Raw genomic sequence first — 16,485 nt, forward strand, 5'->3', positions numbered from 1 at the left:
TCACAGACAGGGTGTTTGAACCTGGAGTTAGGCATATACCCAGTCTGTTCTATTCTCGCGCTCCACTTAATGCGCTGCATTCTGATTGGATCGGATAGCATACTGCGGGAGGTCGGGACCGCTCAAATCGTGATTTTATTACGATTTCGATTAATCGCACAGCCCTAGTTCAAATGTTCATTTAGAATGTCCACTATTTGCTGAAACGTTTTATCCGCTGGCTTTTCAGGGGTTAACAAACTACGGAGCAGTCCATACGTCTTTGCTCCCATCACGCTCAGCAAAACAGCCACATTCTTACCATCTGCAACGGCATTAGCCTCACAGTATAATTCTACTATTTCCACATAAGTTCTTCAATCCTCAGCATTACTATCAAATGCGGTGATTGTTCCAATCATTGACATTTTTGCTCGTTTGCAGTTTAGCTTTACACTTTAATTGGCTTCTCTCTCTTTCATGTGACTCACGCTATCTTTTCACAATCCTTCTCTTCCAGTTTCATGTCCATTAAAGTCTTGCTGACGCATCTGTAGTTGTTGATCCAGACCTCATCGCCAATTTTGTCGTGTATGCTGGCAGATAAATGATACACTGCAGACAATTAAGTCGTGTTAATTCACATTGTTTTTACTCTGAACTATTAACTTCAATACATCACTATATGAGTCACCACTAGAGGGCAGGCTTATCACAGAATGCTGATACCCAATAGTACATACATTACAACCTGCAAATGAGATAATTGGTTACAATGACCTCTTTGATATCAACTATATAAAACTGTGAGTGAGATGGTCAGATGTCCTGTAGAGTGCCAATCTTGGCTATGTTGTCTCCAACAATAAAGTCTAATTTTGGCTTCTGGAACTCTGCGGCTGATTCTTCAAAAAGACAGACAAGTTGCTCCACAACAAAGACCAAGGAGTAGAGTTGGAGGGATGGAGATCCACAGCAAAAGCTGGCTGAACAGCTGCCCATGGTGGAGCTGGTGGATTGGTAGACTGAGGCAGAGCCAGTGAGAGTGTGGACAATAGTGGAGCCTGAGCGACGGAGGACTCCAGTGGAGACAAAGAAGTTGAGGGTCAAGCCCAGCCAAAGGCTCTGAAAATCAAGGCAGAGCCAGGGGGATAACAGATTATGGTGGAAACAAGGGATCAACGAGCCAAGGAGGAGCTGAGGGATCAAATGGCAGAGGTGGAGTCTAAAGCAACATTTACACGACAACGATGTAGTCAAAAACGGAAAAGTTTTTCCCTTGCATTGTTAAGTTTCACATATACACGACAGCATTTTCAAAAGCAATTGCATTATTTACACATATCTGTGAAAACGGCCCAAAATGCTGAATTACATATGCCAGGCCAGTAGTTGGCGCTGTCACCTTGTTACTAAACAGTACCTGTTGTCGTGTGTATATGATGCGTCTCCGCTGTTGGTTGTAATATTGGTGAAGTAAATCCACACTTTACACAAAACTCTGTTTTTGTGTAAACGAACAGGCAAAATGCATAAAAAGTTTCCCATTTTTGGCTGAAAATTTTGTCGTGCAAATGGGCCCGGAGTGTTGGAATTCCTCAGATGCCACAAGAAGGCAGCAAATGCATAACATTACTCTCTGCACTTTTATGTATTTATGTTTTTAAACCGTTCGTTTTGTTTACAAAGCCTCGGTACTATACTTGTGCCGGTATTCAGTAAAGTGATATATCTCGGTAATGATTGTGCACGATATTGTTATCGTGGGCACTTTTAAATACCGTGAATAATTATATATTACCAATTATTCAGAATTTGGAAAGCATTTTAAGAATACTTTTCCCATTAACTGCTCTAAATGCACAACACCGCTGTATGCTGCTAGAAAGAAGTGTGCGCTCTGATGTAAACAAGCACTAAGAAAAGCACATGGGGGAACACGTGAGAGACGCGCTGAATGAAAGCACATTCACTCTCTGACAGCAGATGGCGCTAAAATGCAGCCCTTACCCTGTAAACCCCATAAATAAAGCAGCTGCTACTTTCTAAACCATATTTAAATTATTTTAAAAAGCCATTCAGATTTGTGGATTTGCTATGGTGTTCTTCACAGAGCCAAATACTTAAATATTTAGACTTAATAGGCTATTTATTTTCAAACTTTTTTTTTTTTTTAATCTGGACTACAACATGCCCTAGATATCGTTTGAAAGTGTTTTGATTCTTTATTGTTCATTCACACTTTATATTAGGACTTCTTTAGTTAACAAACTGCCAATGAAAAATTCTTCTGAATGTTCATTAATCTTAGGTATTCCAATATTTAATAACACATTGTTAAAATTGAAAGTTGCAACTGTGTTATTTAATGAGCTAACATGAACTAAGACTTGTATTTTTTAACAAAGATTAATAACGTCTATAGCAAATGTAGCTATTGCTCATTGTTTAGCTGTGCATTTATTGAATGAGCACTATGCGATGTCTGAACTGATTACACTATATTTTATGTATTGCACTGTATTTTATGTAAAATAATTTTCTATTTTTAAACTGTCTTAAATTCTTTTTAAGTCAATTTTTAAATTATTTTCAAAGTTCTTAAATTGCTTGTTTTATTTTTGTGGTTATTTTTTACTTTCTTTTATGTAAAGCACTTTGAATTACCATTGTGTACAAAATGTGCTATATAAATAAACGTTCCTTGCCTTGCCTTGAATGTTAATGCATTAACTAAGCTTAACTAATGAGGTCTTATTGTAAAGTGATACCTATTGGTCTTTATAGTTCTTTTGTGTAAAACTTTTAACTTTATTTATTTTTCTGTGTTGCTTTATTGTATGTAAATGTTCAGTTATTTTTTGTTATAAGAAAAAAGTTATTTAACCTGTTATACTGTATTATGATCACTTTTTTTAAACTAAATTTCAATACCGTGATAATACTGTATACCGTGACAAAAGCATTATCAATTAATCGCAACAGGAAAATTTGATACCGGCATATCCCTACTCGGTACATAACGGCACTTGCGTCTGTCTTACGTTACAGCGCGTCAGTCACGCTCATCAGGAAAGTGAGTGAAAAAACACACACACACACACTTTCATCAAATAATACGTCATTAATAGCAGTTCACTTCCGCGATTTGGTACGATTGTGTTCACATCAGCAGCGAACCGTACCGGAGTTCACATGAACCATACCCCAGACCACCGTTTTTAAGCGGACTCAGGTACAGTTCGCGGTTGCGCACCCGAGTTCGGAAGACAGCGTTCACATCATCCAAATGAACCGAACTGACGTCAATCGAACCCGGGTGCGCACCAAAAGTGCTAGTGTGAAAGCACCCTAAATCGCTATTGTGAGTAGGATTATTTCTTCCTCATCTCATCCAATGCCTCTTTTGCTGGTTCCAAAACGTAATTTTAAGCTGGTAACGGAGGCTTGAGCCGTTGAAAGCATTCTAATGCAGTTATTAATTAAGTTATTAGAAAGAGCGCGAGAGAGACAGAGACACACAGAGAAAGAGAAAGAAAGAGAGAGAGAGAGAGAGCTTGTGTGAATTAGGGGATTGGGGGAGGTGTGCCTGAAACATGAATCTTGTAATAAGGGAAAACAGGAAAACAACTAACAATTCCTAACACTGTGTATACACCGGATGCGAGCGGCGCGACAAAATGCTATAGAACCACTGATCTTTAATAGAGATTCATTATATATAGATCAATCAATAGTAGTGGTTAGTACTGCTGCTCCATAGTATAACAGAGCACATGTGATCGCGATTGGGATTACAATGCTGGTGCAACATCGTGATGTCAAGATTTTTGTGTGTTACATAGAGAATTGTGTGTTGTGTGTTGCAAAAAGTGTTTTAAATTGAAAATTGAGTCAAAGGCCGAGAATTAGCGTATGGTTATTCCGATTTTGTGTGTGCTTCTGCTTCTGTCAGGTTTCAGAAATTGTGTGACAAGTAAAGATTTTGTGTGTAAGCTCAAAATACAACCAAATTAAACGCACTGCAAATAAAATTCTTTATTTGGTTATGGTGTGAGCATTTGCAGCGCATGTGTTGTCAAACTGATGAAGATGTTTTCTTGAATTGCTGGTGCTTTTTCTGTTTCCATGTGTTTTTTGAAGGTGCAGCGCGTTGAGCTCTTTCGACCATCGTACTTTTGGGGAAAAAATCATTTTCATTTTACTACTGTAAAGTAATCTTGCAGTAGATGAAAAGCACAAGAAAAGTTCAAATACCAAAGAATTGTGTTATATTAACAATTGAGAAAGCTGCAATACGACTAGATTCTTACCTAACTCTACGGGATTAGATTTCTCAAAGGACTTCTGAGTTACCTGAAAAGCAGTAATTATCTGATTCACGAACAAATGTAAAAATAATTAGTTAGTGAATTGGGCCGCGCTTTGTGGTTTTGACTCAAAAAGATCCGGTTCATAAGAGTCATTTGCTAATAAAGCCGACTACACTGGCACGCTGCGTGCGCGTGCAACCGTCGTGCACAGTTTATTAAAAGACGTGTTTTTGCCATGATTTTGCTTTACTCTGTCATCGCCGCGACTGAAAAGTAGCACATTAAACACTGCTACATTTATATTTTATTCTGTGATAATTCTGGGGTGGCAGGTGGGGTGACGAGGCTGAATTCAGCTTCTTATTCGCAGCTTCTTATTGGGGCTATCCGTTCCACCTTAAAAATGCGACGCTTACGCGTTTCTTAAGCCTTGTCCAAATACCCACACTTGCGGTCTTTGCACTTCATCACTTGACTACTTCTATGACGTATTTCCTGTATTTGGCCCAAGTGTTCAAGTGAGGCTGAAGACCACAAGTGTGTGTACAACTTTTCATTACCCAATGGGACACACTTGTAGTGTTGTAAAAAAAAGCAAGCGTTTACGGAGTTTTAATTTTTATTTTCAATACTTTAAATTTTAAAATAAACTTTTAAATGTCTGTTCAGTAGTCCCTATAACAGATGACACAAAAGAAAATAAAAAAACATGCTTAAATGACTGGAGGCCCGTTGCTCTCACACCCATCTTCAGTAAGTGTTTTGAGATACTACACACAAATTACATCTGCTCTGTGCTGCCTGCCTCATTGGATCCGCTACAATTTGCATATCGCAGCAACCATTCTACAGACGATGCTACACCATAGTGCCCGCCACACTTGTTGCAAAGCTCCAGACTCTGGGACTAAACAGATCTCTGTGCAGCTGGATCCTGGACTTCCTGACAGGCAGAAGTCAGGTGGTCAGAATGGGCAACAATACTTCATCCCCGCTGACCCTCAACACTGGTGCTCCTCAGGGCTGCGTCCCGAGCCCGCCTCTGTACTCCCTGTACACACATGACTGTACAGCCACACACAGCTCCAACGTCATCATTAAATTCGCTGATGACACAACGGTGATAGGCCTGATCACCAACAACGATGAGACGGCCTACAGAGAGGAGGTGAGCACCCTGACTAAAAGGTGTCAGGAGAACCACCTCTCACTCAAAATCGACAAGACCAAGGAGCTGGTGGTGGATTTCAGGAGACAGAGCAGAGAACACACACCCATCACCATCGACAAGACACCTGTGGAGCGGGTAAGCAGCTTCAAGTTCCTCGGCGTTTACATCAGTGAAGATCTCACCTGGTCTACACACACTGATGCAGTGCTGAAGAAGTTTGGAATGAGCCCCAGCATCCTCAGATCATTTCACACTTGCACTATAGAGAGCATCCTCATGGACTGCATCACTGCCTGGTTTGGAAACAGCACCGCTGGCAACCGTAAAGCTCTGAAAAGGGTCGTGCGAACTGCCAGCCACATTGTTGGAGGTGAGCTTCCCTCCCTCCAGGACATCTACACCAGGCAGTGTATAAGGAAATCCCGGAGGATCATCAGTGACTCCAGCCATCCATCCCACAGACTGCTCTCTCTGCTGCCCTCAGGAAGATGTCTCCGCAGCATCTGATCCCGCACTAGCCGATTGAAGGATAGCTTTTTCCCTAAAGACTAATGAACAGTCAGAACGAATACACCCTACAGGATACTCCCACTATACAGTATGCCACACACTGCACTTTAACTTTAACAGTTCAACACCGAACTATACATACACACTGCATTTAATACAATAATCTATCTGCTACCACTGGATACCATCCAATGCACATCCATACATCCAAAACATTCAACGCACCCTGAAGGACAGCTGAGATATAACGCCCCAATAGGGCCATGAATGCAATAGCTCAAGTCTATATTGTCATATATGTCAAATTTATAGGTCCATAACTTCAAAATGGTACCGTAAAAATGTCTGAATCTTTTCAGACATTAAAGCCTCTAATGAATCTTTTAACGCACCCTCAAGGACAGCTGAGTTTTGCGCCTCCAATTTGGGAAATCAGTGCAATGGCCTATTCAACTGTAAAGTCACATTTGTCATATTTATAGGTCCATCATCTAAATGATATATTAAACATGTCTGATATATAATGACATATATACAATTTTATTTTTATTTATTTATTTTTCATTTATTTATATTTTTATAATGGACAAGCACACTGGGTATAAGCACCCTGTGAAACTTTCAAAACCCTCGGAGACAACATGGTACAGTAACCAACAATGCAATGGCTCATTCAGTTTAATTCATATTTATTTGTATAACGCATTTCACAAAAGATATTGTTTCAGAGCAGCTTTACAGAAAATGCAAGTTTTTCTGTTACAAAACCAGAACAGTCTTTATAGGAGTGGGTACCAGAAAGAACAGATGAAGTCTAGTGCAAATTATAGTATTTACAAATACCATACATGCATTTAAGCAAACTTTGTGTGCATTTTAAAGCAATGGAAATGTCATAATTTTGTATCTGGAGTCCTCTATTCACTCAAGTTCAGATTATTTTGAAATGTCTGTGGGGTGTTTTATTAAGTGTCACCTTTTGAAATTCAAATAAGACAAGCCTTCAAAATTCCCCTGAACCTCAAATTGTAGTTATGCAAACGTACGCGGACCAATCAGCACAGTAGACAAAAGAAAGTAAGAGAAAGAGAAAGTAAGTCTGTTCCTGGTAAGATTAAGTCAGTCAAGCTGTGTTTGACACAGGAACAAAGAACCTTACCAACAAAAAAAACTTCTAAAAAACAACTAAAGTAAGTTGCATTTACTTTTTGGGTAACACTTTATAATAGGTATACAGTAACAAAGTAACTGCAAACTATTTGTTTCTAGTTAACTGTAAACCTGTAATTTACAAATGTACAAATTATTTTGTTTAATTAGCTTATGTGTAAACTTATTAATAGTAAAGAAATGTAAAGTATTGTTTGTGTAAAGCAGATTGACCAACATTTATGCTTAATTAATTCATTTATAATAATTTATAATCATTGTTATTACAGAGGCAGTTCAGCACTGAGCAAATTAAAAATGGAGGCTATTCAAAACAAAAGTAAGAAATATATAATTAACTTAATTCATTTACTATAATTATTTTAGTAGACCAAATTTGTTTTGTTTGAAAAAGTCATTATAAATCTGTTAAGAAGAAGTTTAAAAAGCTTTTGTTTTATCTTTACTAATTTGGATCTTGTTATTTTCCCATTCAAAACACAATGATGCATAGAAAAATTATCTATAGCAATACAAAACAAAACAGCAAAACAACTGACAGACTCTGTGAAGGATCTACGGATTGTTTCTCTTGGAAAAACAGGAGTAGGGAAAAGCCAAACAGGAAATACTATAATACGTGACCCAAATGCATTCCAGACTCAACGTTCATCAGCCTCAGTGACTACAAAATGTCAATCTGCTACTGAAACAGTCAACAGCAGAACCATCAAATATATCGACACGCCTGGATTTTTTGACACTCATGGCTCTGAGGAGCAGCTGAGATCAGAGATATTGAGATCCATCATTAAATGTGCTCCAGGTCCTCATGCCTTCCTAATTCTACTCAAAGTTCAGACATACACAGTTCAGGAGGAGGAGATTGTGAAGAAAATCATAGAAACATTTGGGAAAGATGCTCTGAAGTATGCAGTTGTTCTCTTCACTCACGGTGATAATCTTGATGAAGGTCAGACCATTAAAGAGTTTGTGAGAGAAAACTCAAAGTTACAGGATCTGGTGAACAAGTGTGGAGGTCGCTGTCATGTCGTTGATAATAAGTACTGGAATCAGCAGGAGGATGGATACAGAAGCAACAGAGTTCAGATAGAGAGTCTGATGAACACTATAAAAGAGATGGTGAGAGGGAATGGAGGAGGATGTTACACCAATGAAATGCTGCAGGAAGTGCATAGAGCTATAGACAATGAAATGCAGGTGGTTAGAGCAGCATCAAATGGCAAACAGTCAAAAGAGCAGATCAGAGCAGAGGCAGAGGAAAGAGTGCACACAAGATTCATAGTGAGATTAGCAGGAGTAGCAACAGGGGTTTTGTTGGGTGCTCTGCTTGGAGTCAAACATTTATTGTGTTTTATTATAAAGAAAATGATTAAAAGTGATAGTTTTACAGGATTTGCAAAAATAGCAGCAGCAGCAGTTCTGCCAGGAGCTAAAGTATATGTTGGTGTAACTGCTGCTGCTATGGTGACAGGTGCTGTAGTTGCAGGTGCAGTAAGAGGAGCTCAAATAGCTTATGATGCTGTAGAGGGAGAGCAAACAGTCCTTGGGGCAATAAAGAAAGCAGCTCAGGCATGTCTTGAGAAAGAACAGTTTTTTTTTCATCCTCATTGCTGATTGTTGACCACTGGCACAAAGATAAAAAACCTTGACAAATCTGGCTAGTGAGAAAATGAAATTTTGAAAAGAAAATCAAATTAAATGAAACATTTTTGTTAAGAACATAATAATCTCTCATTAGCTTCAAAGTGGCATAAAATTTTATTGTAAGTTGTTTTGTCCCATGTCTCAGGAATCAAAACTCACATAAAGTGACAGTGTTACAACATTTCTGAATAGAGTTAGAAGTCAGAAAGTTAGATTGTGTGCAAATAAAACTTTTCAATGCTTTCTAATTCAACACACACTTTCACGGTTTAACTCTTTGCTAATTAATAAATAATTCATGTATCATAATTTAATTTTAAAATGGGTAACACTTTAGAATAATGGTCCATTAGTTAATATACTACTTTAGTTAACATGATCTAAGCAAGAACAATCCTTCTACAGCATTTATAAATCTTATTTAATGTTAATTTTAACATTTACTAATGCATTATTCAAATCAAAAGTTGTGTTTGTTAACATTAGTGCACTGTGAATTAGCATGAACTAACAATGAATAACTGTATTTTCATTAACTAACATTAACAAAGATGAATAAATACAGTAATAAATGTATTGTTCACTGTTTGTTCATGTTAATTAATAAATTAACTAACATTAACTAATGGACCATTATTCCAAAGTGTTACCTTAAAATGATATAATCATATATTTTGTGGGGTTTTTTTGTTTTTGTTTTTTCTTTTTTTCATGATGACCATGGGTAAATTCCCTCAGCAATAGCAGCCGCTCAAGTGACTAAACCCGTTGAACATATTTAGAGTCACTACAGTTATAATAAATCAAGTTAATCAGTCAACCACTTAAGCTGTTTACAGGGACCTATAACAAAACATTTAAATAAAAAAATCAGCCACTAAGAGAAAGTACTTAATTTTTGAATGAAAACAAAATATGTAACTTGCTTTAAGTTTTTCCTATTTTTGATTTAAATTCTGTTAATTCAAAACAATTCTGTTGAATTTTATGTTGTATTCTGTATCTTCACAAGTTAGTCAAAGATAAGGTAAAGTCTCATTTACAAAGTTTTTAATGACACAGTGTGATGTTGTATTGTCAAAAGAATTCCAGCTGAGCTGAAAAACAACTGAAAAACACACCAACTAAGATTATTCAATAAAGTTACTTTTACCATCACGTCGCTTCCTGTTTTTCTACTGAGCATGAGCTGATAGAATTGGCAGTTAATGACAAAATGCATACCAGAGGAAATGGATCGCTAAAGATGGGAGAGAGAACTAGTAAAGTGACGGGATCTACTGTATCTACCAGTTGAAAATCTTCTAAACACTTATGTTTTGTCATAAAAACCACACATTGATTTTTTGTAACCGCAAATGTGCAAAGGTCTAGAGTCATCTTATAAGGGAATGTCTATAATAAAAACCCACTTATGCTTTAAACACTAATTAACTTATAATCAGTGATACTGCTTATCTTTTGATTTATAAGTTACAAGTTCCTACAGCTTTTTTTTAAACAAGATATATGTTTGAATTGCCGTATAGATGTAATATTTGTACATGTTATACCTATACTCTTACTAAATATTTATACTATTATAATATACAAATTATACTGTATCTATATGATTATTATAATATTAATATTTATTATTATTATTATTATATTGTAATATATAAATATTATACTCCAGCCTTCCATGATGTTACATTCATTCTGTTTGATTTTAGGCTCAAGTGAAAGTTGATAAGTACCATAGTTCAATGTCAACCACATTTGATAATTTCCTTTCAACATATAGAATTTAATAATAACAATATTTTTAGAATAAAAAATGTTTTATTATACTGTAAAGGTTGAAGGGTTAGTTCACCCAAAAATGAAAATTAGGCCATAAATTACTCACCTTGAAGTCATCCTAATCTGGCTAGTGATAAAATGAAATTGCATAATTTTGAAAAGAAAATCAAATTAAATGAAATATTTTTGTTAAGAACATAATCATCTCTTATTAGCTTCAAAGTGGCAATTTTATGGTATGTTGTTTTGTCCCATGTCTCAGGAATCAAAACTCATATAAAGTGACAGTGTTACAACATAATAAGCTTATATGGTTTATATCGAAATCCTCTGACATTCTTCTTTACAAATCCTCGTTTTGTACTTCTAATTAGTGACCTTTGTTTTGTTTTGATCTCTCCCCTGCACTTCCACGTGCAACACTTCTGAGCAGCACATGTGCAAAGCTGATCTCCATACGTCATTCTCCAGGAACTGGAACCGAGGTGGTATTAAAACAAGTACCAGGTACCAGGTACTGTACCCAGTGGAAAACCCCTCAAAAGTGAACCATACCGAGCCGTACCGTGCTGTACCATGCAGTGGAAAAGCGCCATAATACTAGGTAATAGTGAGTAGTGTTCTATTCCTTAATCTTATGTGTTTCCAAGATCCATTCATCTCTGTGTTGAGTTGTGCTTGTCCAAGCAGGCTCGTTGCAGCACCCCAAACCCGTAGCATCGGTCTATAATAGCTAAAAGTCAAAGCTCCATCAACTGGCAGTTATGGCTATCGAGAAAGATGTTGTTGAGCAATTGGACCATAATAAAATTATCAACAGATTTGCTACTCTTAAAGGGGTCATATGATGCTCCTAAAAAGAACATTATTTTGTATATTTGGTGTAATGAAATTTAAGGTTTAAGGTAAAAAAAACTCCTCTCTTTCTCCTCTACGCCCCGCCTCCTGAAACGCCTCGATTTTTACAAGGCTCATCTCTCTGAAAAACGAGGTGTTCTCTGATTGGCCAGCGAATCCAGTGTGTTGTGATTGGCCGAATACCTCAAGCGTGTGACGGAAATGTTACGCATTAAAACCCATTATAAATGTGATATAAACATGATTTCTAGTCGTGTCTTATTTTGGAAGGCCAAACAAAGTAGTTTTGCTTTCTCAATGAAACAGCATCACACACTGTGGCCATGAGTGAGTGGAGGCCAGAGGCCTAGAGTGAGCCAAGGCCTAGAGTGAGCCGAGGTCTAGAGTGAGCCGAGGTCTAGAGTGAGCCGAAGTCTAGAGTGAGCGGAGGTTGGTTTGAGTGAGCGGAGGCCAGAGGCCTAGAGTGAGCCGAAGTCTAGAGTGAGCGGAGGCTGGCTTGAGTGAGCGGAGGATGGCTTGAGTGAGCGGAGGCCAGAGGTCTAGAGTGAGTGGAGGCCAGAGGTCTAGAGTGAGTGGAGGCCAGAGGTCTAGAGTGAGCTGAGGTCAAGAGTGAGCCAAGGCCTAGAGTGAGCGGAAGTCTAGAGTGAGCTGCGGTCTGGAGTGAGCCGAGGCCTAGAGTGAGCCGAGGCCTAGAGTGAGCCGAGGTCTAGAGTGAGCCGAAGTCTAGAGTGAGCGGAGGTTGGTTTGAGTGAGCGGAGGCCAGAGGCCTAGAGTGAGCCGAAGTCTAGAGTGAGCGGAGGCTGGCTTGAGTGAGCGGAGGATGGCTTGAGTGAGCGGAGGCCAGAGGTCTAGAGTGAGTGGAGGCCAGAGGTCTAGAGTGAGCTGAGGTCAAGAGTGAGCCAAGGCCTAGAGTGAGCCGAAGTCTAGAGTGAGCGGAGGCTGGCTTGAGTGAGCGGAGGATGGCTTGAGTGAGCAGAGGCCAGAGGTCTAGAGTGAGTGGAGGCCAGAGGTCTAGAGTGAGTGGAGGCCAGAGGTCTAGAGTGAGCTGAGGTCAAGAGTGAGCCAAGGCCTAGAGTGAGCGGAAGTCTAGAGTGAGCCGCGGTCTAGAGTGAGCCGAGGCCTAGAGTGAGCCGAGGCCTAGAGTGAGCCGAGGTCTAGAGTGAGCCGAAGTCTAGAGTGAGCGGAGGTTGGTTTGAGTGAGCGGAGGCCAGAGGCCTAGAGTGAGCCGAAGTCTAGAGTGAGCGGAGGCTGGCTTGAGTGAGCGGAGGCCAGAGGACTAGAGTGAGCTGAGGTCAAGAGTGAGCCAAGGCCTAGAGTGAGCGGAAGTCTAGAGTGAGCGGAGGCCAGAGGCCTAGAGTGAGCCAAGGCCTAGAGTGAGCGGAAGTCTAGAGTGAGCCGCGGTCTAGAGTGAGCCGAGGCCTAGAGTGAGCCGAGGCCTAGAGTGAGCCGAGGTCTAGAGTGAGCCGAAGTCTAGAGTGAGCGGAGGTTGGTTTGAGTGAGCGGAGGCCAGAGGCCTAGAGTGAGCCGAAGTCTAGAGTGAGCGGAGGCTGGCTTGAGTGAGCGGAGGCCAGAGGTCTAGAGTGAGCTGAGGTCAAGAGTGAGCCAAGGCCTAGAGTGAGCGGAAGTCTAGAGTGAGCGGAGGCCAGAGGCCTAGAGTGAGCCGAGGTCTAGAGTGAGCGGAGGCTGGCTTGAGTGAGCGGAGGCCAGAGGCCTAGAGTGAGCCGAGGTCTAGAGTGAGCCGAGGTCTAGAGTAAGTGGAGGCCAGAGGTCTAGAGTGAGCCGAGGTCTAGAGTGAGCCGAGGTCTAGAGTGAGCCGAAGACTAGAGTGAGCGGAGGCCAGAGGCCTAGAGTGAGCCGAGGTCTAGAGTGAGCCGAGGTCTAGAGTGAGCCGAAGACTAGAGTGAGCGGAGGTCTAGAGTGAGCCGAGGTCTAGAGTGAGCTGAGTTCTAGAGTGAGCCGAGGTCTAGAGTAAGCTGAGTTCTAGAGTGAGCCGAGGTCTAGAGTGAGCCGAAGACTAGAGTGAGCGGAGGTCTAGAGTGAGCCGAGGTCTAGAGTGAGCGGAGGTCTAGAGTGAGCCGAGGTCTAGAGTGAGCTGAGTTCTAGAGTGAGCCGAGGTCTAGAGTAAGTGGAGGCCAGAGGTCTAGAGTGAGCCGAGGTCAAGAGTGAGCGAAGGCCTAGAGTGAGCGGAGGTCTAGAGTGAGTGGAGGCCAGAGGTCTAGAGTGAGCCGAGGTCTAGAGTGAGCCGAGGTCTAGAGTGAGTCGAGGTCTAGAGTGAGCCGAGGCCGGCTTGAGTGAGCGGAGGCAGGCGGCTTGAGAATGGTGTGGCAGGCGGATTCTTCAAAGGAGCGTACTTTGGTCTTGCAGCAATCACATGTAACGACCCCGGGCTGGACTCCGCTTCGTCCATGGTGAAAGCCGATTCAGCGATCCACAGTGCAAAGTTGATGTATTTCCTCAGTGACCAGCACGGATCAGCTCCAGGCATGACGAAGCGGATATTGTCCACTTTTGGAAGTCAACCTTGAGGTTCCTTTTTTGTTGTGATGCTTACTGCTGCACAATGGTGCGACACTGTTGTGTCCAATGTTATAACGGGATTCTGTTATAACGGGGCAGTTTTCAAAAGTACATAACTACAAACTTCCACATAATAAAACCAAAGTACAAAGACAAAGACAAAAATTGCATGTATGAATGTAAATACTAAAAGATATTTGGTCAGGACCTGTTTGTGATTGTTCTATTAGTACATTTGAATTATTACACTCAAATTTAGATTATTTTGAAATGTCTGTGGGGTGTTTTATTAAGTGTCACATTTTGAAATTCAAATTAGGACAAGCCCCTTAAAAATTCCCCTGAACCTCAAATTGTAGTTATGCAAACGTACGCGGACCAATCAGCACAGTAGACAAAAGAAAGTAAGAGAAAGAGAAAGTAAGTCTGTTCCTGGTAAGATTAAGTCAGTCAAGCTGTGTTTGACACAGGAACAAAGAACCTTACCAACAAAAAAAAACTTCTAAAAAACAACTAAAGTAAGTTGCATTTACTTTTTGGGTAACACTTTATAATAGGTATACAGTAACAAAGTAACTGCAAACTATTTGTTTCTAGTTAACTGTAAACTGTAATTTACAAATGTACAAATTATTTTGTTTAATTAGCTTATGTGTAAACGTATTAATAGTAAAGAAATGTAAAGTATTGTTTGTGTAAAGCAGATTGACCAACATTTATGCTTAATTAATTCATTTATAATAATTTATAATCATTGTTATTACAGAGGCAGTTCAGCACTGAGCAAATTAAAAATGGAGGCTATTCAAAACAAAAGTAAGAAATATATAATTAACTTAATTCATTTACTATAATTATTTTAGTAGACCAAATTTGTTTTGTTTGAAAAAGTCAATATAAATCTGTTAAGAAGAAGTTAAAAAAGCTTTTGTTTTATCTTTACTAATTTGGATCTTGTTATTTTCCCATTCAAAACACAATGATGCATAGAAAAATTATCTATAGCAATACAAAACAAAACAGCAAAACAACTGACAGACTCTGTGAAGGATCTACGGATTGTTTCTCTTGGAAAAACAGGAGTAGGGAAAAGCCAAACAGGAAATACTATAATACGTGACCCAAATGCATTCCAGACTCAACGTTCATCAGCCTCAGTGACTACAAAATGTCAATCTGCTACTGCAGCAGTCAACAGCAGAACCATCAAATATATCGACACACCTGGATTTTTTGACACTCATGGCTCTGAGGAGCAGCTGAGATCAGAGATATTGAGATCCATCATTAAATGTGCTCCAGGTCCTCATGCCTTCCTAATTCTACTCAAAGATCAGACATACACAGTTCAGGAGGAGGAGATTGTGAAGAAAATCATAGAACATTTGGGGAAAGATGCTCTGAAGTATGCAGTTGTTCTCTTCACTCACGGTGATAATCTTGATGAAGGTCAGACCATTAAAGAGTTTGTGAGAGAAAACTCAAAGTTACAGGATCTGGTGAACAAGTGTGGAGGTCGCTGTCATGTCGTTGATAATAAGTACTGGAATCAGCAGGAGGATGGATACAGAAGCAACAGAGTTCAGATAGAGAGTCTGATGAACACTATAAAAGAGATGGTGAGAGGGAAATGGAGGAGGATGTTACACCAATGAAATGCTGCAGGAAGTGCATAGATCTATAGACAATGAAATGCAGGTGGTTAGAGCAGCATCAAATGGCAAACAGTCAAAAGAGCAGATCAGAGCAGAGGCAGAGGAAAGAGTGCACACAAGATTCATAGTGAGATTAGCAGGAGTAGCAACAGGGGTTTTGTTGGGTGCTCTGTTGGAGTTTTATTATAAAGAAAATGATTAAAAGTGATAGTTTTACAGGATTTGCAAAAATAGCAGCAGCAGCAGTTCTGCCAGGAGCTAAAGTATATGTTGGTGTAACTGCTGCTGCTATGGTGACAGGTGCTGTAGTTGCAGGTGCAGTAAGAGGAGCTCAAATAGCTTATGATGCTGTAGAGGGAGAGCAAACAGTCCTTGGGGCAATAAAGAAAAGCAGCTCAGGCATGTCTTGAGAAAGAACAGTTTTTTTTTTTCATCCTCATTGCTGATTGTTGACCACTGGCACAAAGATAAAAAACCTTGACAAATCTGGCTAGTGAGAAAATGAAATTTTGAAAAGAAAATCAAATTAAATGAAACATTTTTGTTAAGAACATAATAATCTCTCATTAGCTTCAAAGTGGCAATTTTATTGTAAGTTGTTTTGTCCCATGTCTCAGGAATCAAAACTCACATAAAGTGACAGTGTTACAACATTTCTGAATAGAGTTAGAAGTCAGAAAGTTAGATTGTGTGCAAATAAAACTTTTCAATGCTTTCTAATTCAACACACACTTTCATGGTTTAACTCTTTGCTAATTAATAAATAATTCATGTATCATAATTTAATTTTAAAATGGGTAACACTTTAGAATAATGGTCCATTAGTTAATATACTACTTTAGTTAACATCATCTAAGCAAGAACAATCCTTCTACAGCAT

General features: G+C 39.5%; 1 protein-coding gene and 1 pseudogene across 1 annotated transcript; both read left to right on the forward strand.

Moving 5' to 3' along the window:
* The first annotated feature begins 7,060 nt into the window (after window positions 1-7,060).
* On the forward strand, window positions 7,061-8,891 carry LOC109061927 (GTPase IMAP family member 7-like). The gene is made up of 3 exons (XM_019079003.2): window positions 7,061-7,163; window positions 7,413-7,462; window positions 7,637-8,891. The coding sequence occupies exons 2-3, from the start codon at window positions 7,441-7,443 to the stop codon at window positions 8,758-8,760; spliced, it is 1,146 nt and encodes a 381-aa protein (XP_018934548.1). The 5' UTR covers window positions 7,061-7,163; window positions 7,413-7,440; the 3' UTR covers window positions 8,761-8,891.
* A 5,829-nt stretch (window positions 8,892-14,720) lies between these two features.
* LOC122146327 lies at window positions 14,721-16,240 on the forward strand (annotated as a pseudogene).
* Window positions 16,241-16,485: the final 245 nt, after the last annotated feature.

This window comes from Cyprinus carpio, chromosome A10, assembly GCF_018340385.1.
Source record: "Cyprinus carpio isolate SPL01 chromosome A10, ASM1834038v1, whole genome shotgun sequence".
NCBI classification, from domain to species: domain Eukaryota; kingdom Metazoa; phylum Chordata; class Actinopteri; order Cypriniformes; family Cyprinidae; genus Cyprinus; species Cyprinus carpio.